Source organism: Sus scrofa, chromosome 1 (assembly GCF_054392235.1).
Source record: "Sus scrofa isolate SSC_HxYL_T2T_F1_AM1 chromosome 1, Sscrofa_HxYL_maternal_Yorkshire_Landrace_v2.0, whole genome shotgun sequence".
Lineage (NCBI taxonomy): Eukaryota > Metazoa > Chordata > Mammalia > Artiodactyla > Suidae > Sus > Sus scrofa.
This window is the reverse complement of record NC_139383.1, coordinates 20,693,361-20,721,203: the sequence shown is the minus strand read 5'-3', so window position 1 is coordinate 20,721,203 and position 27,843 is coordinate 20,693,361. Positions and strand designations below refer to the sequence as shown.

General features: G+C 37.3%; 1 protein-coding gene across 16 annotated transcripts in view; it reads left to right on the top strand.

Moving 5' to 3' along the window:
- The window catches only part of UTRN (utrophin), a 535,632-nt gene that overhangs the window by 365,642 nt on the left and 142,147 nt on the right, over nucleotides 1–27,843 (top strand). For all 16 annotated transcript variants that reach the window (XM_085024297.1, XM_085024293.1, XM_085024287.1 and 13 more), the window contains 2 exons: nucleotides 13,037–13,209; nucleotides 24,753–24,909. In XM_085024297.1, the coding sequence (XP_084880423.1) occupies nucleotides 13,037–13,209; nucleotides 24,753–24,909 (330 nt within the window). The remainder of the gene's footprint in view (nucleotides 1–13,036; nucleotides 13,210–24,752; nucleotides 24,910–27,843) is intronic.

Genomic DNA, 27,843 nt, shown 5'->3' with positions numbered 1-27,843 from the left:
CTAGGACTGAGGTGTCAATCATGCTGATAGTTTCCCCTCCTCTTTTCTTTGGGAAAGATTCCCTAATATATGGGATGCTGCTTCTTTTCCCTCCTGCAGGGTAGTCTTGTCTAAGGGTGCAAGATACTCAGAGCTCTAATAGTAACATAGCAACCTTGTCTTGGTATAAGAACCCTTGAAACATAAGACTGTATTTTAGAAAAAGACTATGGCACTCTCTGTTGTTATACAGAGTTTTTATTTCATTCACTCTTCTGATATGTGCATGGGGGTGGGGAGGTTGCATGTTTGCACATGTCTCTGATCACAGTCATCCAGCGCCCTGGGTGGTAGTTGGAAGTTTGCCCAGCTGAGAAAGACTGTTCTTTTTCTCTCTCTCTTCTTCTTCTTTATTTATTTATTTTTTTTTGTGGTGGTGGTGCTGGAGGTGATGTTGATGCTGGTGGTTCCTTTTGTCTTGTACTTATGTAAAAAGTTTATTTGTTGCTGATGAAAGATCTCAGCATGTGGCCCCAGAGCCCAGATGAGGGTCCACGGGGTCAGTTTCTGTATAAGCTTCTTTGCTCCATTCTGATGACTGGTCTCCAAGCTGATGTTAGTACTTTTTTTCTGGATACAAATTGCAGATTAATTTTACTTATACATTTCTGGATAATCATTAGTTTACTACACTTGTTCTTCGAGTTAATAGTCTCTGTGTATTAATCTGAATTGGACACTTTGAGATGAAACATATTCTGCTGGAAATCTCATAAAGCCAGCTTGCCTCTGGAGACACGTTGGTTTTTATGAATAAATGATGAAAATATTTTAAAAAGCTTGTTAATTTTTGTATAGAGCCACATATGTAAAGCATATGCCATTTAAATACTGATATGAATAATCTGGGAATGAAGGGAGAGAAAAATTGTTTGCAAATCCAAAAAATAATAACTACATTGGATACTGTTCCCTGAGAGTGTTTTGGGTTTTTTCCTATTGTTATTGGAATTTCTTTCTCCATACGGGTGAACAAATGCTAATAATTTTGATACTTAATTCAAATAGCCTTTTAGGAGATAAGCAAAGATATCCTGCTGTATAGCACTGGGAACTATATCTAGTCACTTATGGTGGAGCATGATGGAGGATTATGTGAGAAAAAGAATGTCTATATGTATGTGTGACTGGGTTACTTTGCTGTACAGTAGAAACTTGACAGAACACTGTAAACCAGCTATAATGGGGGAAAAAAGCCTTTAAAAAAATAGGAGATATGTATTCTAATTTGGGGGTTATTTTTTCCTTTGCTCTATGCCCTGATGCAAAAAACAAACTAAATTGTATTAACATCATTCCATTTGTGATAATGTCACTTTCAGAAGCATTATATATTTTTGATGGCATTCTGCACACAACTTGAGAAATACGTTTCATATGCTCACACCTGTCATACTTGTATTGGTATTCTAAATAACTAAGTAGGAAAAACAAAATCATATCTTTGCCTTGGAATGATGTCCATAATAGCCGTGCAAAGAATCCATCATTTGGATTCAGCTCTTTCCTTGAAAGCATTTACTCTTAAAACTTTATAGAAGATAGTATTTCTCTCAATGGCAGTAATAATTTAACATCAAAATGGAGGGCACATTTAAACATAACTGGTTGTTATTCACATTTAGAGTGGTTTCACTTATTAAGGAATATTTCAGAAACAAGTAGATTCCCCACATGAAAACAGTGAGGTAAAAACAACAACCAAAAAACCCTTTTCACCCTCATTTTATTGTTAAAACCTCTTTAGAAGTAATACTGTTGATCACACATATTTTGTTTGATGATTTGGATTGCTCTGTGCACCCAGCCCCTTTTGTTTGCATGGGTGGGCTCCCAATCAGGCTATGGATCCGGTGATCATTTAGAATCGTTTAGAATTGAGGCAAATTGAGAGATCCTGAACTGCACTTTGGGGCGGGGAGGCCTCTAGGAAGTGGGAGTGAGCTTCACTTCAAACTGTGCATGAGGGGTGGTGGAAGGGAGGATGCTGATTAAAATAATAAACAACTGCTGGTAAGAGAAGTGGATTACCACACTCCAGTCAGATGAGCTAGGGGAGCTGCCAAAGCTGAAGAGGCTGCCCTCCCTGCCACAAACAGCACAGCGGGCCCTGAGATCTGCTGCTTGAAGTTCTGTGTGGATAGAAAACTTTTTAAATAACTCAGTTCTGTTGCACTGACACAGCATCCCTTAGGCATAGCCTGACCTGGGGAAATGGACTGAAACTAGCTTGGTGGTTACCATAGCAACGCAGGCTGCCGGGTGTCTGGGAGAGTGCAAGCCGGTGGCCTCTTGTCCCGCGTCTGGGTGTTTCTTCAGACAAGAGTGCCCTCCTTGCTGTTCGAATTCGACATAAGTCATGCTTTTGAAAACTGGCTCCTAAACCAGGATTTTTTTTTTTCTTTTTTTTCTTTTCTTTTCCTTTTTTTTTTTTTTTTTTCCTGAAACCAGTCTGAATGGAGGAAATTGGTAATACTTGGCTCTTTTTTTTCTTTTTTTCTTCTGCTGGCCTTCTCTCATGCAAGTTTCCAGGATATAGCTTCTTTTTTGCTGTGTGTAATTGAGACCAAACCCTAAGCTTGGGGCCCGGGAGAGAACCGCTGTGGGCTGCAGGTCATTAGTGAGGTGAACAGAAGGGAATCCTGGGCGTCCCAGAGAAAAAGGAGACCATGCCAGCCTCGTGGAACACAGCTACCAGAGAACATACCAGCAGGTCTATTCCTTTCGAACTCCGAAGTCCATGAAATCCTGGACCCACAGTGGGGTGGCTAAAATGTCCCAGCGCAAGCTGCTGCTGCTGCTCATGGACCATAGCTCAAGGGCAAGGCTTGTAAAGGATTTTACAAAGGATTTTAAAGTATAGCCAGAAAAGATACAGTTTTTAGAAGTTAAACGCTGTTGTCTGAAGGAAGTTTGCCGGAAAGATGTAGGCTTCAAGGGCTACTGGACGATGATTGGTCTGAACTTCAGCTTACGGGAATTGCTGACAAAATTTGAAAAGGTATGCAGAGAGCAGACTTCGTAAATGTACTTTTTTTCCCTTCTTCCTTGTCTTGTCTTTTTAAAAAAAAAAAAAACTATGCATTTAGGGAGCAGGTATTCTATTGATTCTGATTAATGTAATTGCTAAGGCATATTTGATTTGATATACTCTTAAAGAAATTTTTTTTTCAACTTAAGATCAAGTTAGCAATTCTTTCCTTTGGTCAGGAGGGCTGTTCATGATGCCTGTCAGTTTTAGAATTTCACATCGGAAGAGATCCTTTGTACTCAAATCAGCTGCTGATTTAATTGAAAGTTATTTTGGGGAAGGGGGGGAGAACACCAACAGCAACAACTCTGCGTTTTCCTGCCAAAGTCTGACTTCATCAGGCGTGGGTTCTGTTTTCCAGAACCCTCAGGTAGATCTCCCTGCAGTAGCCAAGTGCCGACTTTTCCAGCCTCCGTTCTGAAGATTCATTTCTGAGGGTGGGAGAGGATGCCTCACAATGACAATGGCACATCTGATCTCAGACTTTTCCTTTCCGTGTCTGGTCGTGTCTGGCTTATGTGGGGAGCTCTCGTGTACACCTCGGAGCTTTAATGCTCAGATCGTTATTATTGTATTTAGTGTTTTTTTTTTTTTTTCCATAGGAAAGTTTTTGGCACACTCTAGGATTTGGTGCAGCCTGCCAAATGCTACCTTACATTTCTAGTTAAACAAAGCAGAAAGCTTCAACGTGCTGCTCCTGGGCTCCTGCCTTCCTTAGCTTTCGGATGCCAACACCTATCTTCTTTCAACTTCCTTTTCTTTAAAGACGAGAGGCGCAGTAGTCTCCCTCTGTGCGTAAATCAGTTACTTATCAGTTGTTAAAGATGTGCTTAGTGGCTTTCACCACGAATACCCTATGGTTCATTGCAAGCACAAACATAAGCAAGATGGTCTTGAGTCATTTAAAGAATAATGGGCTTTTTCTTACACAACCACCATTGCCCGAGGAAAAAGGCGTAAAACGCTGTCATTTGAAAAGTTTGAAAGCTTTCCCAAAACAATTGCAGTCATTGCTTGCCTCTTGATGATAGAAGTAGTGTAGTGGTTAGAGGGGAGAAAGAATTCAGCTTCTCCTGGTTTCCTGCTCCCTCCGGTCCCTCTCTCCCCTCCCCCACACTCCTACTGCCGTTGTAACGATTGTCACTCTGGGCTCACTTTGACCTCTCCCTTTAATATGTTATGAAGCACTTACATTCCTGAGGGTAAAGGATGGTTCCTGGTCAACGTGCTCACCGTTTAGAAGGGGTGGAGGAGGTTAGAGAAACTTTCTTTATGGCAGCTGGTAACAGCAGGTGACAAACTTTATGACCATAAAGAGATCTGTTAGCTCGGTTTGTATAGATTTGTCTGTTTCTTCCTTAAAAGGTAAAGGGCATATGTGTCATGAATAATTCATTACTTAGACCCCCTGAGAGGCAGTAATTGTGGGCAATAGCTGGACTTTTGTGTTGTAATTGCTGCTATTAGCCTTAAAAGCCTAGGTCCAATACCAGAAGTGAGAAACCTGCCTCAGCCTTTTGGCCATCTTACTGACAAAATTCCAAGTCCTGGTTATATTAGTTTGTTTCCTCCTTGAACTCCTAAACCACAGTATCTGCATATTTCTTATTTTTATTTTAGCATTGACTGTCATAAAAGAAGCCTACAGGCTCAGTCCTGTCAAAGGCTTGATTTGAGAATTTTTTTGGAGACAAAGAACAAATTCAAGAAGCAATTTTGCAGCAATTGACAGTCTGAAGTTCTCCATACATGTTTATTTTTGTGTTAGACACCTTCATAAAAATCTATGTGAAAGTTAATCTCGTTGCCATATTTCATTTGTAGGAAGTTGAATGTATTTTTCTCCAACTCAGATCTTTTAAAAAAAAAAATCCTTTGTGTATTTTCACAAAAGCTGTCTCATATATTTAGCCTATGCTATGTTGACTCGATGCCAGGAAAACTATATTATGGAAAGGTACCACTGCTTCACACCTCTCAAATATAACCAGCTTCCCCCAGCTCTGAAAGCACTAATGCCATGTCTAGGGAAAGACCAAAGCTTGCGGCTCTAATGCAAAAGCCACATGATACCTTCAGAAGCTGAGTAATAGCCTTTCCATAGTCCCTTTACTCTCCATTTCCATAGTCCTATCCTTCCCTCAGTATTAGTGATCTGCTTCTAGACAGGATTCTAACCTTGGTCATTGAACACTTTCCTTACAGGTAATTGTAATCTTCAGGCTGATGTTTCAGTTACCATAGCAAAAAGGTATTTTTCTGGGTTCTTGAAGCCACTTCAGGCTTTAGGAAAACTAGAGCCCAGAGTTGGGGCAGTGGTGGGTCTTCCAATGAGCGTTAATCTGAAAAGTTGCAGACTGGTTAAACAATTGAAATTTCGAGATGACAAGAGGCCTTGAGCATAACTTCAAGACAGCACCTTGTGAGATAACATGGAAAGGGGGTATCTGGTTGATGTTTTTGAATTTTAAAGAAATCTAGTGGTTTTGTGACGCATATTGGCTATCAGTTCTACGGGAAGGTTTGGCACAAAGCAGAGCCCTCTCCTTTGGTTATCTAGTCCCAAAACATGGAATGGTTTTCCAGCCTAGGCAGGATAGACAAATTGCACTTGATACTCAGAGTTCCTAGGGATCCAGGAGGCAGGAAGCATTCTCTACTGTTTCCTCCAGGTGATAGTTCGCCAAGGACCAAGAAACCCCCAAGGAAAGGAACCACATGTTCCCCAGAGTGGTCTTCAAGAGACTGAAACTGGAACTTCTCACCAGGGGAGGAGGACCTTGGGGCAAGATGTGCCTGCTGGCAAGCCAGTCCTAATCACCTCACCAGGGGATGAGGGGTGAGCTTTTGTAACCAGCATAGCTATACTCAGAGTTCAGACCCACAGCCGACTTGACACAGGCACCTTTCAGAGATCCAGCCAATCAGTTGGTTTTTATTGCCACCTTGATTTTAGTGAAATAACTTTCTCCTTGAATGTACTTTATAAAGTATCTGATGACCTCAGTGGCTAATATATTGTCGTACTTGAGCCATCTGCACTGTGTACTGTCTGTTCCATTTATTTAGTAGTCACAGAGGACAGACTAATGGACACTGCTAGCCTACTTACATTCTGAGTGGCTGGTGCCTTTCTATTAATGTATTCAGTCCTGCTACTAGATGATTCATGACAGTGGTAGTTCTCTAAGGGCTTGTGTGTGTGTGTGTGTGTGTGTGTGTGTGTGTCTGTGTGTGAGTTGTACACTCTCTTGGTGAATCCTTTGGGAAAGGTGCTTCCCAGAATGACAACCCAGAGAGAAACCACTCAGTGCTAAATTTGCTTTCTGACATTGACCTCCTTTAGGATGATCAATATTCAGAATTATAATTTGAATCTATATTTTGCTGCTCAATTTGCCATATCTAATTTTTGAAAAATTGGTCCTGTAACGACACAGTAAACTTCCAAGTCCAAGGTCTACTCATTTCTTTAGTATTTACTAAATATAAAGGGCACAGTGTGTACCAGACACTAAGCTGAGTTCAAGGATGGGGTGAATAACGGAGTAGACCTCCCCTCTTTGCGCTTGCAACCTTTTGGGAGAATCCAGACTGTAACAAGTCTGTGTTCTAAAAACATAAACAAGTTTGTATGCTAAAAACCTGCTGTTTAGCAGAAGTAGAGGAAGCTGTAAGAGTAACAGGTAGACGTGATCTAATCTGAGTGCAGTGAAGTTTCTCCTGGAGAAATTACATTTAAACTGGAACTTAAAAGATGACTTTAAGGAAGGAACTGAGATTGGGAGCTGGTATGTGAGTATGTGGGTGAATGTATATTGGGGGAAGAAACTGAGAGCTTTCTGGGCAATCAGAACAGCTTTTACACAGGTCAGGAGTTGAAAAGTTGGGTTGCCAGGATTGTAGTCTGAAACATTTAAAATACAAAAGCCTTTGACTAGGTGTGCATACCTAGTTCAATTTCATGTTTCCAATCTGATTTTGGGAATGAAGGTGAGGCAATAGTTTGACCACACGAAAACATTTGTTAATAACTGCTCTTAAACTCCAAATCATACACAGATCAAATCGATAAAGCACACCCCAGAAGGGAAGCCACTGTCTTTTAACTTACTAGGACTTCAGCATGTTTTAGTAACAATTGGTACTGAGTCAAGGATTTGGAACATTTTGTGAAAAATAGTTTTCTTAGTAGCTGTGTTTGCTATGTTGGAATGTAAAATGTAGTCAGTTAATTGATTCTCTATCATTTCAAGTTGGCTTGTTTAAATTATCTTGAAAGTGCAGTTACTTATAAATTTGTTCCACTTAGTAATTTAACCTTTTTTCTGCTCTATTGTCTAATATGTATATATAATCACAGATAATGGGAAAAGAACATTCCTGGCATCGATTTCTACCTTTTAAATGCCCTGTGGACCTGATTGCACTCTCTTTTGTCAGTCAAACTGTGATTCCATAATTAGTAACAGAGGGGTGACAATGTATGAAATTAGTGGCTGAAGGAAAATGTAATTTACAAAGAATTAATCGGATAATTTGTTGATGTCAATAAATTAATTATAGTAATTAATTAAGTAATTGCAATGACTCACTATCTCAGAAGTCTCACAAACAATCTCAAAGCATATTTACCTAGTATGAAACAAATTCTCAGAATATAATTGAGTTGTTGAATTTGGGGGGTGGGGTTTAATAACTGACATTTTTTAAAAAAAGGTTCGATCCCTCATTTTCAAAACCTGGAACTCTAGCAGCAATCCTCCTGAGCTCTTGATAATCAATCCTAAACTGTCTCTAAATTCTGGTTTTACTCTGGAAAGGAACAGTGGATTTCCCCCAAAGGTAAACTTTGTTGATGTAGCCTGAGCCTTGGGATACAGTTGGGAAGTTGTCTAACCTCACTTCTTCCCCTTCAGGAAAGGGGTCAGGACTCCTTCAGCGAAAACATTGCTATGGCCATGTCGGGTTAGGTAAATATGCCTTGCAAAAATAACCGAAACAATGTCAACAAGGCCCCAAGAAGATGAATCTCTTCTAACACCCAGCGTAGTTGTCGAAGCCTTCCTAGCGGTTTTGTTGTAAGTCTCTGGTGCCTATCAGAGAGTTCACATAGCTCTCTTTCATATAATCTAAGGCAATGTTTCTGCTTACACAGTTACAACCACTGCTTGATTGCAGAATGTTATAAAGAAATAAAACCTAGGGATGCACATTATAGAGCCTTTGCAGGTAATGTCTTTTTGGGTTATATCATTAAAGAAATGGCCAGTTAGGGCAAAACCAGTGTTAAAATGTCAGTTATGGAGTTCCCGTCGTGGCGCAGTGGTTAACGAATCCGACTAGGAACCATGAGGTTGCGGGTTCGTTCCCTGGCCTTGCTCAGTGGGTTAACGATCCGGCGTTGCGGTGAGCTGTGGTGTAGGTTGCAGATGCGTCTCGGATCCCGAGTTGCTGTGGCTCTGGTGTAGGCCGGTGGCTACAGCTCCGATTCAACCCCTAGCCTGGGAACCTCCATATGCCGCGAGAGCGGCCCAAGAAATAGCAACAACAACAACAACAACAAAAAGACAAAAGACAAAAAAAAAAAAAAAAAAAGTCAGTTATTAAATAAGTAAATAAGTAAATGTTTTTCTTTATTCGTGAAGTGTATTTTGACTGGACGAGTGGGTGTTGTATACAAAACGACTAATTGTGGATCAGTGAACCTCTGTGAGCTTTTGAAGGTTCTTCTGCCAGGTTCTTGTGAAAGTGGGCATCTTAGGCTTTTGATGGTGTTTTATTTACTTAGAGAAAAATATGTAGTCCTCTTGTTCTAACCCCTGGCTTTTTTTCACTTTCTGCATTATGCTTACATCATTTGATGGTACATTGCAAGCCTTTCCGGTGGATATTTAAAATAGTTCTTCCATTCTGCTTTCAAATGTTAGTTTAACTGCTTGAATATCTTGCTGTGGTCCCTCTGTGCACATGACTGGCTTATGTTAAATGCTTGGAAGAGCATCGCCTTTGTGCTTCTAGATTGTACTTCCCATAACCCATTATCAATAACCATTTCATGCTTTAATGTTTATTTAATGGTCAGAAAGGCTTTCAGGTGACAGAGGTAAGCCTTAGTGGGGCAAGTCTCCCAGCTGTGCAGCAAGACTAAACCCTATTTTATAGAGAACTTTAATTTCTTTTAGCATTTGATGGTACATTAGGGTCATGATCTGACAGCCTCCCATGCTGGCATCTTGATTTCGAAACCAGTGCATCATTGCACAGTGATCTATGAAGGAGCATGACTCATTAACTGCGTGTAATTCTAAATTTCCAGTGAAAAGCTTAGGCAAGGCTTTGAAGTACAGGCTCCCAAATAATTTTAGATTCTCCGTGTTAAATTTTTTAAATAAAGAGATTAAACAAAAGGATCACTACATTTCCTTCCAATTATTTATCTGACTTTTCTTGGCATTACAGTGGCTAATATACCAAGATGAACTTATTCATACATTCATTCATGCATTTATACATCCGTCTATCTATCTATGATCTCTCTGTATTTATTTTTCATTATGTTTATTATGTGTAACAAAGACTCTGAAAGATACAGGTGAGATGTTAGATGATTTTTCATCCTAAGTAGCTCTTGGACATATTTGGTCAAATGTTAAGTTAAAAAAAATAATTTATGCTGATATCCTTTTCTTTGATTATTTTCTGGTTGTTGATTTTCTTCCTAACTTTTGCTGAGGCTCATGTGTATAAGGATTTTCTGCACATTGAAACTTATATTCCAATATGAATGTGTGATCGCTAGTGGCGCTCTTAAGCAAAACTTTGTTGAAACACTGTAACTATTGACTGGGCCAATGATGCAGTTGTTTACTGTATTTTTCGCTGTGACCTGATCGGAAGAGACATTACCTGATTTGATGTGACGAGCCAGACTTGCTTCATGCTTCTGGTAGCCAAATTTCCTGATGTTGCGGAATGTTCTTGTGAAACTTAGAAAACTATTTTTGAGTCTTAATGTGCTTCTGTCTTTCTGTGTCCCTTGAATATGAAAGGAAGCAAAGACGTCAGGTAACTTCTCGGAGTTGTGGTTTGAAGTTGCCATGTGATTTTCGGTGTGGTCCATTGATAAATGATGTTTAGGAACCTATACAGGAAATGTGAGGCCAGATTCTCCTTGGCAACACAGAGCAAAGAGAGGCCTTGCTTACTCTGTCTTGAGCTTTTTGAGAAAGATGGCTATCATACATATTTACAACCCAAGTTTAAAACTGTTGATCTTTATATATATCCTTTTAGATGTCTCAATATGCATTTCAGGACACAAAAATAGAATGGTTCTATTCTAAAGAGTAAGACTACGTTGTTCAGGAGATGTGATCAAAGAAACTTTTAGCAGAATGTTTCTTTTCTTTTTTTCTGAGAATTTCTACTTGAAATATCCCAAGCTAAGATTATAACCAGATTGCTGTTTACATGCATAAATGTAAATGCCCAGCCTGAGAATCCTGAATCAGTATCTGGCACTGGTTCCCTGCTCCCCCACAGTGTCTGCTCTGCACTCTCTGGGAGTGGGGGTTCTACTAAAATGCAGAAGAGTCAATAATCTCAAAGTTTTTGTCCAGTGGCTAACCCTAATTCTGGGTGTTCTCAGATTACGCTTGGCAGGGAGACCTGATTTGGCTTCGTCATTAGGGTCAGATAACTGAGACCAGTGAGCTTGGAAATTTGGAGCATCAGTTTTGCAGAAGCTGTCCGTCAAAGTTTGTGTTCACCTCTCCCATCTCTCACAACCCTATTAATGTCATGTTAGGTGTCACACATCTTCCCAGAAGTTATAAAACAGCAGTTTTTCCCCTTAACCTCATGTAAGCAACACCTTTTCACCATGCTGACTGGAGTAGTGAGGTGCAAAAGTCTTTTCCATGCATCCTTCTGGTTTGTGTAGGTCTGAAGAACCATCACATAGATGCTGGCCCCTAAGTCTTGGTTCTTAATGGAAGACGTGGATTGCTTATCAGGAATGAGTTCTAAATTACTAACAACATTCTGAATATTCAAAGAATTTCCATTTAAATTCTTATCGTGCTCATTTAGAATTGGAAAAACTTAAGAAGAATGAGGCTTATAAAGGAAAGCTGAAGATGAAAAGTATATATATATATATATATAAACCCATAGTGTTTAATGGAGTTCCCTGGTGGTTCAGCAGGATAAAGATTTGGTGTTGTCACTGCTGCAGCTCGGGTTTCATCCCTGGCCCAGGAACTCATACATGCCAAGGGTGCAGCTGGAAAAAAAAAAAACCCGAAAAAACCGTAGTATTAAAGAGTTTGCTGTCGTTTTGCTATTTCTGATTCATTACCTGAAATGTAATTTTCATTTCTGTAGTATGTTGCCTTCGCATTCATTACCAATTAATGACGTGGACACCCACATCCACAGCTTCATGGCCCCTCTGGTGTCTGTTTTTCTGTTCGTTAGTTCATACTTGGTTGTTGGCTGCTAGTGGCTGTCGCATTAGATTAGCTATGCTTATTGACATTTATTTACATTTATTCACAAAGAAAAGGCAATTGCCCAGTTAATATAGAAAATTGTGCTGACAACCTTATAATGGGAATGTACTCAAAAAATTGATAAGACCTTCTGTATTTTAAAGTTTAAATTTGTTATATTTACCTAATTACATAAAGAAACCTGTTTTTTGTAGAAACTTGGAAAGTCAGAGGAGTATAAAGAAGAAAATAAAATCACCTTTTATGCTCTTAGAAAGAGACTGCACTATTTTGATTTATTTCTTATAGTCTTTTAATTAATGTGTTGAGTGATTTACAAATATATATACTAATTTAAATACCTAGGTTAAAAATTAATATCGTAGTATGTAATTTTGTATCCTCCGTTTTAAAACCTAATGTATATTAACATTAATATATTTTGATTGTTTTTACTGTTTAAAAACAATGTGATAAGTGTGTTTATATATAAATCTCCTTAGGATAGGTAATCTCAACAATTTTAAAGTGTTTAATACAAACTGCCAAAATGCCTCCTCAACGTCTGAACCAATTTTTATTATGAACATTATTATATTATGTTAATACTTTATTGTAAATATTATTTATAATACTTTTTTGCTTAAACTACACTCAAGTATACTTTATAAAAGTGAACAAAATATTCTTTTTAGTAGGAGAAATATAATTTTGTCTTTTTTAAAATTTCTTAATGAGATAAACATTTTTACACAAATGCACTTTTTTTCTTTTTTGTCTATATCTGTGGCATATGGAAGTTCCCAGGTCAGGGATCAAATCCAGGCCACAGCTGTGACCTGTGCCACAGCTGCAGCAACACCGGATCCTTAACTCACTGTGCTGGGCTAGGGATCAAACTGGCCAAAATGCCAGATCATTAACTTGCTGTGCCACAGCAGGAACTTCTAGAAATGCTTTTTTTAAATTTTAGAAATAAATTTTATTAGGTTGAAAGGACAAACTATTAGTAAGTTTGTCTAAATGTAAGAATATTTTTTAAATTATGTAATGTCTTACTGACCTCTGTAAAACTTCATATCTTGGGGAAAGGTTTACCTATGTCAAGAGACAAAAAAGAATTTGTTGGGGTAAAAATTAAGTAATTTGGCAAACACAGTTGTGTAAAATTTCAAAAATTTCTTATTGAATCAGAACATCTAAGTAGCTGATCCATGAAATTTAGATTGTAATACATAGTGTTTTTAAGAATGGGGGGAAATCAGTTTCTTAAAGATTGAAAGACTATTCTTTTAAATGTACAAATTGTGAAAACACTCAAATTTGTTGTCATTGAAGGTGAAATTAACTACTTTGCTTTTTAAAGACTTATCTGTGGAGTGTAAAAAATTAAAGCTCTGCATGGTAATCCCAGGTGATGTTGACACTCACACCTCATAATTGCATTCTCTCTTTGCCTTTTTCTCTTTAGGACATCCAGGCGGAAATTGATGCCCACAACGACATATTTAAAAGCATTGATGGAAACAGGCAGAAGATGGTAAAAGCTTTGGGAAATTCTGAAGAGGCTACTATGCTTCAGCATCGACTGGATGATATGAACCAAAGATGGAATGACTTAAAAGCAAAATCTGCCAGCATCAGGTCAGTCATGTTGACATCAAAATAAAAATAATGGGGGATGGGGATTTTTTATGACTTTTGTGTATCAGAAAGAGAACAGGAAGCCTTAACAGCATGCTACTCTTCAGAAATAATTTGATTTAAATGCAAAGATTTTTTTTTTTAACTTGCAGTTTTAGCTCCATTTACATCCCTCTGTCAGCTGTTTCTGACTATATACAAATTTGCTTATCATATCCTTAAACCTCACAATAACTAAGGATGTTGACAGTACCTGCTGATCGTTTTGTGTTTACCTTGACCCAGTAGTATGTTGGGATCTTTACAAGCATCACTTTATTTAGTATTCACAGAGTCCTAGTGAGGTGAATAGTAAAATCCTTACATTTTTACATTTGTTACATGAGGTAATAGAGGCTTAATGAGTATAGAGAACTTGACAAGTTTTTGAGCTAACAGGTGCCAGGATTTGAATCTAGGTGTGGTTTTTTTTTGACTCTTGGCAATGAACATATCTTGCTTCATCATGTTATTTGTATGTCCAATTTGAAGACGCACTTATAGAAATTAAATATCACTTATGACATTAAAATGGAAAACTGATGATTGGTGTCTGCATTTAGAGAAAGTAAATAAGATTACATTTGAGGACCAGAATGCTGACTGACTACGAGAGGACCTTGAAAAAAGACATTGTGACAACTATTAATATTATTAGGAGTTAACAATATTTTAGAAGTATGTTTACTAGATGGTGGACAGTACCTAACTGGGTCTGAGTTTAGCAGAAACTGATTGAGAATATGTTATTGAGCAAATGTCTAAATAGGAATATTGGTAGAAAGACCTGAATCTTGCACCTGGGTCAGTTTCTTAAAGTTCAGAAACTGTATGATGTACTGAAAAATGTCCAACCTTAAACCAGACGATCTTGAACCCAGTCGGGTTCGTTAACCACTGAGCCATGATGGGAACTCCATGATTTTACTAATTACTTATTCAGCTTGGGCAAGTCACTTAGCTTCTCTGAGCCTTGGTTTTCTCCTTAACAAAATCAAAATAAAAATATTTAACCCACATGAATGCTGTGAAGATTGAATGGGAATATCTGATAGTTCCTTGATTTATGTAAACGTCTAATATAGCATCTAGTTTACATTTTCTTACATAAAGGGATGCAGTGAATCTGCTTCAACTGGTTTCGGCATTTCGTAGATTACTTCATGGCAAGCAGTGATTATTTATTTATTGTGAAATAATATTTAAAAAATTTCTTTCCTTCCAAAGAGATAACCTTAAAGGTTTTTATTCTCCTGGGGCTCATAAAGAGAATTGTACTTCTTTTACACTTAAAAATGGGGGTCAAGGGGCATGACTATGGAAGCCTCTGTGTAAAGATTCTATTGGGCATTACCAGCCAAATACTATTTTTTTAGCAAGAGAGGAAAATTGGGGAGTATGGTACAGTGCGAGAATATACTTAGGCTTGCTTAAAATTGAATTTTCAACAGGACAGATCCCATTGGGTATCACCTGTTTTCTAAAAATATAAGTAAATAAAAAAATTTAAATGTTAACATAGTGAAAAACATTCACTGAGGTTCTAGCAAAACTAACCAGTCTAACAAGCTGAGCCATAGGGCTAGTAGTGGTGAAGATTGTACCTGTGGTGCTGGCTGTTGGAGAGTTTGGAGGATGAGTTCTTCAGGAAGGAGAATTTAGTGAAGATTAAAAAAAAAATCTTTTGTTGTGTCATGGCCTTTATTGCCTAAGCCTGTTGCATCACATTTTTTCTAACCTGGAAAGAAAGAATTCAAAAACCATAGTTGGAATAGTAGCTAATATTTTTAGAAGATGGGAGAAGATGTTTTTGTCAGCAGCCTTCTACATCAAGACAAATCTTACATTCCAGTAAAATGTGTTTCTAATGTGGTAATGAAATTAAAATAGCTTTTAGCCTCTTCTTACCCATCTCTGGAGATTCAAGCATTTAATAAGAACATACTTCTAAGTTTAAGGTATTGCTATTCATAAATAATATATGGCCCCTGCCCCTAGGGGTTCACAGTTCTGCTCAGGTTAAGATAGATCCAAAGGAGAGAGTGGTTACTTTCACTTCAGTTGGTCCTCAAAGGCTTTATAAAAGAGGTGATTACTAAGCTGAGCTTTGAAAAATGGACAGTTTTCCCCCAAATGGTCTGGGTGAGGACTGGAGAAGGACATCTAAGCAGGAGCCTGGAAATAACACTGTTTTCACAGAATAGTTAAGAAGTTCAGTCTGGCTTAGGATAGAATTTGATGGTGATGGAGACGGGAAGAGTGTGACTCGAGAAAAAGGTGGAGAGAGAGGTTAAGACACAAACTCTGCAATACCTGTGTACCATGGTCTGTTCCACAGGTGATGGAATTTGAAAATTTTTAGGTGGCGTGATTAGCTCTAAGCTTTGGAAAGATCCCTCCCTCACAAGTGTGGAGAATTCCTTATTAGAAGACAAAAATTCTGAAAATAAAGAGAGTGGTTTAGAGACTCTGTCAGATAAGTACCCCAGAATGGAATTGCTGGATTATGTGGTAGTTCTATTTTAATTTTCTCAAGTATTGTTATACTGTTTTCCATAGTGGCTGTACCAATTTACATTTGCACCAGTAGTGCAGGAGGGTTCCCCTTTCTCCACAACCTCAGCAACACTTTTTACTTCTTGTCTTTTTGACGATAGCTACTCTGACAGGTGTGAAGTGACATCTCATTGTGTTCTGATTTGCATTTCCCTGATGATTAGTGATATTGAGCATATTTTCATGTGCCTGTTAAACATCTGTAAGTCTTTGGAAAAATGCCTATTCAAGTCCTATGCCCATTTTTTAAAATTTATTTTTTGTTATTTCCCCCAACACACTTTTTTTTCCCACTGTACAGCATGAGGACCCAGTTACACATACATGTATACCTAATTTTTTCTCCCGTTGTCATGCTGCATTGTATCTGGGTGTAGTTCTCAGTGCTACACAGCAGGATCTCATTGTTAATCCATTCCAAGAGCAATAGTTTGTATCCATTAACCTCAAGCTCCCAATCCCTCCCGCTCCCTCCCCCATGCCCGTTTTTAAACTGGATTGTCTGTTTTTATACCGAGTGTATGACTTCTTTACATTTTGGATATTAACCTCTTTTGGGACAGATCATTTGCAAATATCTTCTTATATTCAGTAGGCAACCTTTTCATTGTGTTGATGTTTCCGTCTCTGCAAAAGCTTTTTAGTTTGTTTAGATCCCATTTATTTATTTTTGCTTTTGTTGCTGTTGCCTTTGCCTTTGGAGACAACCCCCCTCCCCTAAATATTGCTAAGACCCATGTCAAAGAGTGTACTACATAGATGTTTTCTTCTAGGAGTTTTATGGTTTAAGGTCCCACATTTAAGGCTTTACTCCGTTTTGAGTTTGTTTTTGTGTATGGTTTAAGGAAATGGTCTACTTTCATTACTAGATTTATTGCTAACTAGACCTACTGTGGTGATCCTTTTCTGATATGTACACATATTGAATAGCTATGTTGTACATCTGAAACTAATATTATATATCAGTTAGATCTCAATTTTTAAAAGAATAATAGTTTATTATTCTTAGTAATAGGCCCTCATATAGGGAGCACATCTCAGAGAAGTGGTGCATTTAATAGTTTTATGTGCTGGTGCTAGACTGCCTGTGTTCTAACACTGGCTTTGTCCCTTGGCCGCTCTGACACTGTGGGCAGGTTACTTAGCCAGTAAGTAGTTCTTCATCTGTAAAATAGGGATACTAAGAGTAACTTCCTCATAGAGTCATCAGGAATAGCTGAATTAATTAGGCCATATAAAGTACCTTAATCAGTGACCCATGCTCAGCACTCAGTAAGTAACTGTCATTATTACACTCATTGATTATCATTATGTTTGGCACCCATTAGCTTATAAGACATAGACATTCTCCCTACTCTGTTTTTCTGAGTCACTAATGTTGGGAATTTCTGAGAAGGTCCCCCAGAAGTAGCATCCCTCTTTCTTGGCTGATTCTGAAGAAATATGGAACAAAAGTATGGAGGAGTAAGAACAGCAGCCTCATGTTAATTACTGCCAGAGGCTAGCCTTGAGGAGGTAGCTTAGAGTGAGAGCTAAATGGGGCTATTAACTGAACCCCAAGGAAGGCAGAATTGCCAGCAGCCACTGCACAATGTGGTTTCCCATGTGGGAAACCCTACATGGAAGAGGAGAAAAGAACTCAGTCTCTGCAGGCTTGATCTCAAAAGGGAAGGGTGGGCTGAGCTGTTTATCCAGTTATTCCCCAGATTTACAAATCACATTCCCCACTCTACCTTTACAGGGACTGAAAGAGCAAAGGGTTTGAGAAGAGGCCAGGAATATCCTTAGTGAGAAACTCTCTTCTCAAGAAGTTGAGGGGGTGGGGGTGGGGGTGGGGAGCGTTCTCATTACCGAAAATGCAGAATAACTTACCCCCTAGCCCACCTGCCTCCTTTAGTCCTTCCTGAAAATGATGCCTGCTGAGCAGGTTGTGAATTTCTTCTCCTCTGTTCTTTCCACTCATTCCTTTCAAATATAGTCTCCTCTTGCACTGGCTTCTCTTATGAACAAATTCTCCTGTGTCTTTAATATTTCTGTAAAGTCTCCCACCACTTTTTTCTATAATTGAAAGTTGGCTCTCCCCTCAATTGCCTGCTGTACTTGAAATAGAGTTCAGTTTTCCCATTTTCCTCACCTGGCAGTCAGTGAGAATATTCTGAATATTTAACAACTTCTATGGATGCCAAACAATTAGATTGCCAGCCATAAACTCCCAGTATGGTACCAGCAGAAACTGGCTAAACAGGAGCGCTACTCCAAAGGGATAAGAGGAAAGTCAGCAGCCTCATTGCTATTTCTTCAGCATTGCTTCTCCAACTTGTCCTAGATGTGAATACATCTATTATTCTACCTTCTCACCATCTGATTCCTTCTTTCTTCTGATCTGTAGGATACTCTTCTACTTCTCTCATCGATTTGAGCAACTGACTTTTTATTCTATCATCCTTGGTGTTGAGATCTATATTGATAGCTTTTTTATGTTGACTTCTCAGTTTCTTTTTACGTTATCTATAAATGCTTTTGTTCTTTGTTTCTAAGCCCCATAAATCTGGCCATCCCTGGGACTCAGTTCATATCCTATGTTATCTTGGCATCCTTAGGATGATCAATCTCCAGGAGCCCAAGGGCAAATAGTTTCCAGAGCACACAGCTTATTTTACTGCATCCCACCTGGCCACGTGCATCTGAATGCCATTGGTTTTGCTGTGTTCCTTAGAGAAAAGCCCTCTGTTTTAGCAAATCAGAATTGTTCAGAACATCATCATTAAAACAATTTTCCTTCACATTGAAGTTAGGGATTTTGTGAGGACCTTCCTTCAGTACCTTCTTATATGCCAGGACCATCTATATTCTAGCCTCTAATTTTATAGTATTATTGTCTCTATATAATTTATGTACATCATACCAACAAGATTATTTAAAAATGCACATCTTCTCATATTTTCAATTTATATTTCTCCTTCTTCTTCCCAAACCCACCCATCTTTCTCCTAAACTTTAGGTGCTTAAACTCTTTTGCTTTTCAGACTTCATCAGCAACCCCTCTACCCAGCTTGGATTTCATTATAAGCCATTTCAGTAGGGTCAGGGCCTTGAATTTCCTTTCCCCCATGAACTTCCTTCCTGTCTGTTTTTCCAACTTCTGATACTCTAATGACCACACCCACTCTATTCCCTGCTGTAAATTCTGGGCTTCCTAGTGTGTTGAACTAGAAAATGAAAAATGTTGACATTTCTTCCTCTATGATTTGACAGTTTCTGCTTAGAATTGGTATTGTGATTCTGAATGATTTTCTATCATATTCACCACTACCCCTAACTTTTAAAGATTTTGAGTCCTCTTACGCTCCCCAAACCTCTCCCAAATCTCCCTCTCTGCATGCAAGCTTGTTGCATTCTTTTCTAAGTATAAGGCCATCAGAGAGCTGTCCCTTCTGTGCATTCTGTATTTCAAATTGTGCTGTAATTGTGCTAAAGTTAACATTGTCATGGCAGGGAATATTTGCTGTAATTTATCATTATTTTTAGAAAAGAGAGTATCTGCCAACAATCATAATAACAGCTAATATTTATTGAACCTTCCATGTACCTACACGCAATGCTTGACTTTACCTCCTTTGACCATGGTGCGGTCATTGAAACTATGTAATGGTATGTAGCAAACAATACGTGTACGGGTATATATTCCACTTAGATCAATTTAAGGAAGCTAATTAGTGATTTGAAACTTGAGCTAGAAGATAGGCTCATAGGAACTTTTTTTTTTTGCTTTTTAGGGCCGTACCCATGGCATATGGAAGTTCCCGGGCTAGGGGCTGAATTGGAGCTACAGCTGCCAGCCTATCCCACAGCCACAATAACACAGGATCCGAGCCACATCATGGCAACACCAGATCCTTAACCCATTGAGCGAGGCCAGGGATCGAGCCTGCAACCTCACGGTTCCTTGTTGGTTTCATTTCCACTGCGCCTCAGTGGGAACTCTGGCCCATAGGAACTTTGACAGTGTTCTTTACTCCCTACAAAACTGTGAGTTGGAAATATACTAATAAATTCAGTAACGCAAATGCCATGGCTTAAACTTTTATGTGGAATTTATATAATTTAGGATTATGTTAATTAAATATCCACTTATGAGTTTAATGATGTTTAATACAGATCCTTATTAACATATGGTTTCAAAGGCCAGTGAAATTGTCAAATCTAATGAAAATAGAGTTCAAAGATAAAATTCTGTCTTCCCTTTTATGAACCTCTTAAAGATTCGGGGCACCTTTTTCAAGGCCCTTAGAGAAGATTAACCTTTCACATCGTCATTACATCTGATGTTATCACACTTTCACAGTGTCATTGACACCGCTTGTAACCTTAGCTGGTTGATTTTGCTAAGCATATCGTAAAACACCTAAAAAATCTTCTTTTATCAGGTCTCATAGAGGAAGATTCTACAGGCCTCCTTTTTTCCCTCTGGCTTGGTGCTTTGCTATAGAATTTTCAGCAATGATGGAAAAATTCTATATCTGCACTGTCAGTACAGTAGCTACTGGCCGTATGTGGCATGTTGAGCAGTTGCTAGTGCAACTGATGAACCGATTTTCACATTTTACTTATTTTAGTTAAATTAAACTTTAAATTGAAATAGCCACGTGTGGCTGTTGGCTACAGCTTTGGTGTTCTTTTCAGAACAGACTGGATTCTGAAGACTCCACTTTTTTTTTTTCTCCTGGTTGGTCTTCATTTTTTTTTCTGGGAACAGGGATAATCTATCCCCTTTTAATGTTACTGATTATTCTTGGGCTCATGAAGATATTTTCTTTCATTGTAACTCAGTTTATCATCTATGGGTTTTACCATCAACTGAAAAGAAGTTTATTTGTAGTAAGAATGTCAAAGTGGGTATTTAATTCTCTGCATTCCTTCCATGGTAGGGGATAGTGTATCTTTGTTCCTCTTAATTTAAGTCATCAAATTCTTTGGCAGCCCCACGACTTTCCAAATGTATCTTTACTTGTCTACAAATATATCTGAGCAGTTTCCATCTGCCCTCTTAAATGTTGCCCATGATGAAAGCAATGTAGTGGAAAGAGCTTAGAACTTAGTGTGGATTCCAAATTCTCACCATGGCTTCCTGAGCAAGCTTCCTCATTTTCTGAGCTCTAGATGCCTCTGAGAGTTGTTATGCGGTTTCCTATCTCTGAGTATGTTTGTATTTGGTTTATTTGTCTTTCTCCTAACTTGATCCTAGAACCTTCTATTTCTGAAACAGTATAGTGCCTGATAACAGAGTGAGTGTTCCACAGATGTTTGTGTTTTTTTGAAAAAAAAAAAAAAAAAAAAAGAAAAACTGTATTTTATTTTAATAAATGCCCCTCTTACTCACTCACACTGTTTGCTCTCTCTTTTTGTATCTGTACACTGAGAGAAGGAATAAAAACTTTGAAGAAATATTGAAAGGTAGAGGGTTTTGGTGACTTAATAGACAGGTTTAGGTTTTAATACTTAGTTTCTCCATAGTTCCTTTCCTACTATATTTAAATGATGAAGTACCATTTTATGGATGTTTACCTTCTAACAAGTTTTCATGTTATGTTTTTAAAAGTAACTGATCACTTAAAATTGTTGAGAGTTGTAAAAGAGATGTTTCAATCTAAAAAGAAGTAACTTGTGCAAAGCATTCTCTGTAGTAGACTCCCCCACATTAATGATACATTCAATAAAAATATGTATTGCTTTGCATATGTCAGGTTCCCAGAGAATGAACTGAAGCAGTTGTGAGGGTAATAAGTCAATTATCCAAAAAATGTGAGTGCCCAAAGATTTGTGTTAGATAAAGAAATGTTTTAAGTGAAACTTCTGAAAACATGATTGATGACTGGTTATCTGTAGTCTTGGCGAAATGTAAGATTTAGAATGTTTAAAGTAAAATTGAAAAAGTACAACTACACCAAACACAAATGTAAGGTTTCTTTTTTGCAAAGCATTCAACCCAGTGCCTAAGAAAAGGCTTTCATCTTGAAAGATGAAAGAATTAAATTGAAACTAGGACACTGAAGGCTACTACGGAAGCATGCATTTATTTGGGCATATGGTAGTAATCCACTAAACACATATTTATAATCTATTGGAGAATAACCAGAACAGATTTTCCAGGCAAAGGTTCTGCCAGATCAGCTTGCTTTGTACTATGGAAAAAGAAAGATGCAGAGAAGTGCATTGACCAGTTATCTTTTTATTTCAAAGTCACTTCAGTATCTCAAAGTATTGCCTTCATCCTTATAAATAATTCTTTAGGTGCTAAATCCCATAGATTTCCATAATCAATTTCATTATTTCTGTGCAGTCAAAAAGTTAATTGCATTGGAAAAGACATTTGCATGCTCTTCAATACAAGAGTGTATAACTGGATTTCGAAGGAATATAATGTCTGATTTACTTATTGATTAAAAAGTTAAACTACAAACATTGAAGATGTAGGATCAAGTAATCTAAAATAAGAGGTTGGGGTGTGCATAAGTGTTTTGTCCACAAAGACCCTCAAGCACTTCTTGATTAACTAAGGACTTTTGATTTCTAGCTGCCATTTTTTTCTTGAATTAAAAAACACTGGAAAGAATTTGTAACAACTCTGTCAAATATACTTAGGGGAAAATGGTTTGTAACTGGCAGAGAAAATGTTCAGTTAGTATTATTGAAATTACTTAGTTATGTTCTATGCCAAGTAAAATTATTGTTTATCAGAAATAGGTAATTAACATATTTGGCCTAAAATGAATCAAATATGAACACAGAAAAGCTGGCCCTCAAACAGAATCAGGATCTCATTAAAGCACACATTTGTAAAATGAGGTCAATCATTGCACCTGTAGAATGAATGGAAAAGATTTTAATGCAAGAGAATAAAATAAATTTTTTCATCGTAAATTGTCAAGGAACTGTGAGATACATAAGATTTTCTGTAGTTATAATTTTTTATTATTTCATAGCCAACATTTGTGAATAAGACATAAAATTGTAAAGTTTGAATAGCTTGCTCTATATTGACCACTGACAATGGAACTACATTCAAGTGGACAGCAGGACAGGTGGCCTTTTTTATGTCACTGAATGGAGGTTAATAGACTTTAGAGATATGCAGAACTCCCCCCCTTTTTTTTTTCTTTTTAGCCAAGAATATTAGCCAATAGACTACAGTCATATTTTATGAATTAGAGATGAACTAGAACTTTTTTTTTTGGCTGTGCCCAGAGCAAACAGAAATCCCCTGCCCAGGGATCGGACCCGCACCAAAGCAGTGACCCTAGCTAGCCATAGCAGTGACAGTGCTAGATCCTTGACCTGCTGAGCCACTAGGAAACTCCCACTATGAACTTTTAAACAAAGATGTATGATATTGTTGAATATCCACTGCAGAGAGTACCTCCTATGTAATCAATGGGGAAATATTTGTTTGGATTAACCATGGCAGAGCTATTAGCTTGGAGACAGAGGCTCACGTGGATGAGATGTCCAAAAAGGAAATTTACTGATGGATCAGAGGGACAGTGGTGGCTATACTTAGTTGATTTGTTTCATATTACTCAGTAAAGGAGCAATTTTGTGGAAGTGCGGTCATAAGCCAAGGTTAAGGTGAAAGTTGTTGTATGAAAGGATATGAAACATGGTCGACAGAAGTTTCTTATACCTAAGGTTGCCCCAAATGAGTCGTCTTTGTCTTTACTATCATAAATCTTTAGTCTTTGGAAGCTGTTGTGTAACAAGGCTTATGCCTGTCTCCATCAGCCCTCCTCCCTTACCCTGAAAGGTCATGGACAGTCAAGATAATTCCATTTCATGCAGTTTAACGTGTCCACATTCATGGTTTGTCCACTGGGGAGATGAACGATTGAGGAAACACTGATTCCTTGGTCTTTCGAGTTGTTTTTGACTGGTTCTTCTTTTCAAGTCCAACTCGTGGGAGTGGGCTTGAGGTTGTATAAATGAACTTTCTCCAACGCTCTAACAGGAGTAACTGGCAAATGTGTCTTTTGTTTACATTTCTATTCTCAAAGGCTTCCATTCTTATCGAAGCCTTCATCTCATAAAAATATATTTCCTAAACATAGTTCCCTAATTATGAAATTCATAGTTTAAGAATCTGAAGGTACTTTTCTGTGCCCCAAACAGAAGTTATTATTGAAACAAAGACCTCTTCTTTGAATCGGAGTATATGGTTCTGTAATCGATAATTTTTGCTCAGTTGTTTTCTATTCACAGTGGATATTTGTCACTGGACATCACTCAGCCATAAGCTACATAATATTCTATCCAAGTAATGTCTTGTTTTTCAAATTTTTGAGGTAAATGTTAGCGATAACTGCTTTCAGCAATTTATTTGAGTATAAGAGAAATCAAGACATTAGTCACCCCATCAAATCAGCTTTTTTAGAAAGAAAAATAATATGAGCCTGTTGTAAATACTCAATTAGTACAACTATATATGAAAATTAAGTGTTTATTGTATTCTCAGTAGTAACCACATCTGGTATGTTATCTTTCTATTTTATATGCATATAAACTTCTTTCTCCTCTCTATCCCTCTCTTCACATATATAAATGAAATAAGAAAAAATGCATTGGAATGTGCATCTATATACTGTACATAAACTATTGAGACTTTCTTAAATAATTTCACATCACATCATGGACATTCATCTTGAAATCCTCCGATTGATGCCTTTGTGCTGTGTATGTTTTAACTTTTGACAGATATTACCAACATACCCTCTGCATATTCTAGCTTATTCAAAATTGGTTTCTTACAGGAAATATATATTACTTTTACAAATTGCCAGCTTCTTTCTTAGTGTGAGTGTTACTTGATTATGCAGGTTTATGAAGCTAAAGAATAGGGTGTAAGTTTTGGGATGCATTTCAAACATCTAAGTGTGGTCAGCATTCTCTTTCAACAGGGCCCACTTGGAGGCCAGTGCTGAGAAGTGGAACAGGTTGCTGGCATCTTTAGAAGAACTGATCAAATGGCTGAATATGAAAGATGAAGAGCTTAAGAAACAGATGCCCATTGGAGGGGATGTCCCAGCCTTACAGCTCCAATATGATCATTGTAAAGTGAGTTGACTACATATGGTGGGGATCTTTTTAAATTGATTTTGATTTTGGTGAAATAAATACTCAGAGTAAATATGTGAGTGGATCCAATTATGACAGGTTCCCCCCACCCCAACTGCCACCTCCCTGTTTTTAATTATCAGTATTTAGGCATTTTATTTAAATTGCATGCATTGCTCCATTTGTTTCAAATTAAGTTTTCTCTTCATAGTTGAAGATTTCTCAAATGTCTCAGGTCTCTAAAGCATAATATTGCTTTTAACTGATCATGAAATTTATCTGTTCCTAGTAGATTTTAAAATATTATTATGTTGTATTGGAGAAACATTTTACTTTATCTTAAATTCAGAAGTTATAGAGTCATAAAGAATCACAAATTATCTTGCTATTGAAATATTTCACTATTAAATGAAAGTGGAAAAAAATAAGAACCTAGAGTAGTAGGAAAATAGAATAGATTTGTCTCAAAGCAAATGAAGACCATTGTATTTAAGATCATTTTTTATGTTTTTTTTTTTTTTTTTTTGTCTGAACTTTACCCTTTTTTGTTACATTTTTGTTCTGCTCAAATCTCTGGCTCTATGCAAATTTATACTTTTACTCTGAAAAGCAGGTATGCTAAGTGTGATCAACTGACATGTTAATTCTTACATCCTTGTATTATTTAAATTCCCTGCCTCATTAACTTTCTACTCATTTGTTTGATCTCTTTATATCCATTTTTCTCTTTATACCCATTTTTCCATGTATCACATATCACCTTGTTTTGTTTTATTTTTTTTTTCTCTTCACATGTAAGGCAAGTTCTTATTCTTAATCTGTACATTTTAATGTGATATTAGAACTCTGTTCCCATTTTAAAAGTGACAAACATTAACACATGCTTTTTCTAAAGGAGGATGTCATCTATGTAATAAGTTGCTTCAGTGCAAAACGAGAAGACCTTAAACCTTATTTTATTTTGAACACTTGGAACCCAAGCTATTCAAGTTACCATTTGGGTAAATTTTTTCTTTCTACTTGAAAAGAAAATATGAAAAAAAGAAAGAAAAAGAGGCTATGATAGACAAATAGCTCTAAGATTAAAATCAAAAAGGAAGACACGGTTGCTATATAATATACAAAAATTAATAATAGTGATAGAAGATTTAAAATTACTGATTTAAGAAAATCACATTTCTCCTTACTTTTTTCACCTTTCCCTTCTATTAATTATTCATATACTCTTTTGGGGGATTCAGGTATTAGTGATGAAATAGAATAATACAAAGCTATTCTAATAGAAATGCTTTGTTAAGGAATCAAATGTGCCTGTGACTGTATGTTACTATTTTGATCAAAACTGAAAAGTTTTTAAAATTTTTACTTTTATGGAAGTATGGTTGATTTACAATATCATGTTAGTTTCAGGCATACAGCATAGTGATTCATATATATATATATTCTTTATATATATATTCTTTATATATATATATACACACATACATATATATATATTCTTTTTCAGAATCTTTTCCTTTATAGGTTATTACAGAATTTTGAATATAGTTCCTTGTGATATACAGTAAGTGCTTGTTGGTTATCTATTTTATGTATAGTAGTGTATATTGTTAATTCCAACTTCCTAATTTATTCCTCCCCCACCCCCTTTCCCCTTTGGTAGCATACGTTTATAAAACTGAAATCTAGAGGTAATAAAATGACTCTAGATTTTAAACTGAAATCTAGAGGTAATAAAATGACTCTAACCCCTCCTACCACCAAGGTTACCCTATTTTAGATTGTGTTTTATTCTGTCTCAGGGCACAGTTGCTCTGCTTCAGCCCTTTGGACCTGGGTGTTTAGATGATAAAGATAATATTGATAATGATGTGATGCTAATATCATTTCACTTATCCAGCAAGTATCTGAGTGCCTAATATGCACCAGGCACTACTCTAGGCACTGGCGAATCAACAAATGAACTTAACAAAGTTCTTGCCTGAGTAGTGATGCAGATACCAGACCAATAAGCAATAAATATATAATACTCCTCATGGTAATAAGTGCCATGAAAAGAAGTAAAGCAAGGTCAAGGAGAGCGAGAGGGAGCATATAGGCAGCCGAGGTGCTATTTTAAGTGAAGAAGATTAGGAAAGTGCCATAATTAGGATGATTTTCAAATAGAGACCTAAAGTAAATAAGGCAGTAAGTCCTGCTATTCACTGGGGTAGAAATCTTAGGGAAAGAGGGACGGAAAGACACAGGCCATAAAGGCTGCAATATTCTGGACATATCTGGGGAGTAATACAGACACTAGTATGGTGGAGACAGTTTAGCCAAATAGATAAGCGAGGTGAGGTTTGGGGTGGGGATGGGTGGAAAGGGTTCAGATCACATAGGTCCTTGAAAGCCCTCTGTAAGGGCTTTGGTTTTTCCTCTACATGAGATGGGAGGCCATAGAAGGTTTTGATAATTATAGTGCTGTGATCTGATATATAATCACTATTGGTTAAATTATGAAGCAGATATAGAGGAGTTTAGGAATATATTTCAGTAATCCATGTAGGGGATGGTAATGACTTGGACAAGGACAGCACGGTGGAGGTAGTAAGAAGTTACTGGTTTCTGAATATATTTGGAAATAACAACAGGGTTTGCTTATGAGAGACAGAAGTGTTATAGTGTCAGGAGTCAGAGTTTTTTGGACAAAGCAAACAGAAGAATGGAAGTATCATTCAGAGAGATGTGGAAGCTGCTGGATGAGCAGTCTGGGGAGGAAATTTAAGAGGGTTTTTTTTGACATTTTACACTTAAGATGCTTATTAGGCAGTTGCATATACAAGTCTAATGTGGAGAGAAAGGTCAGGGCTAGATCAAAATTACCGGCATATATTTTAGCCATGGAATTGGATGAGATAATGTAGGGAGTCAAAAATTCCAAGGTAGGAGTTG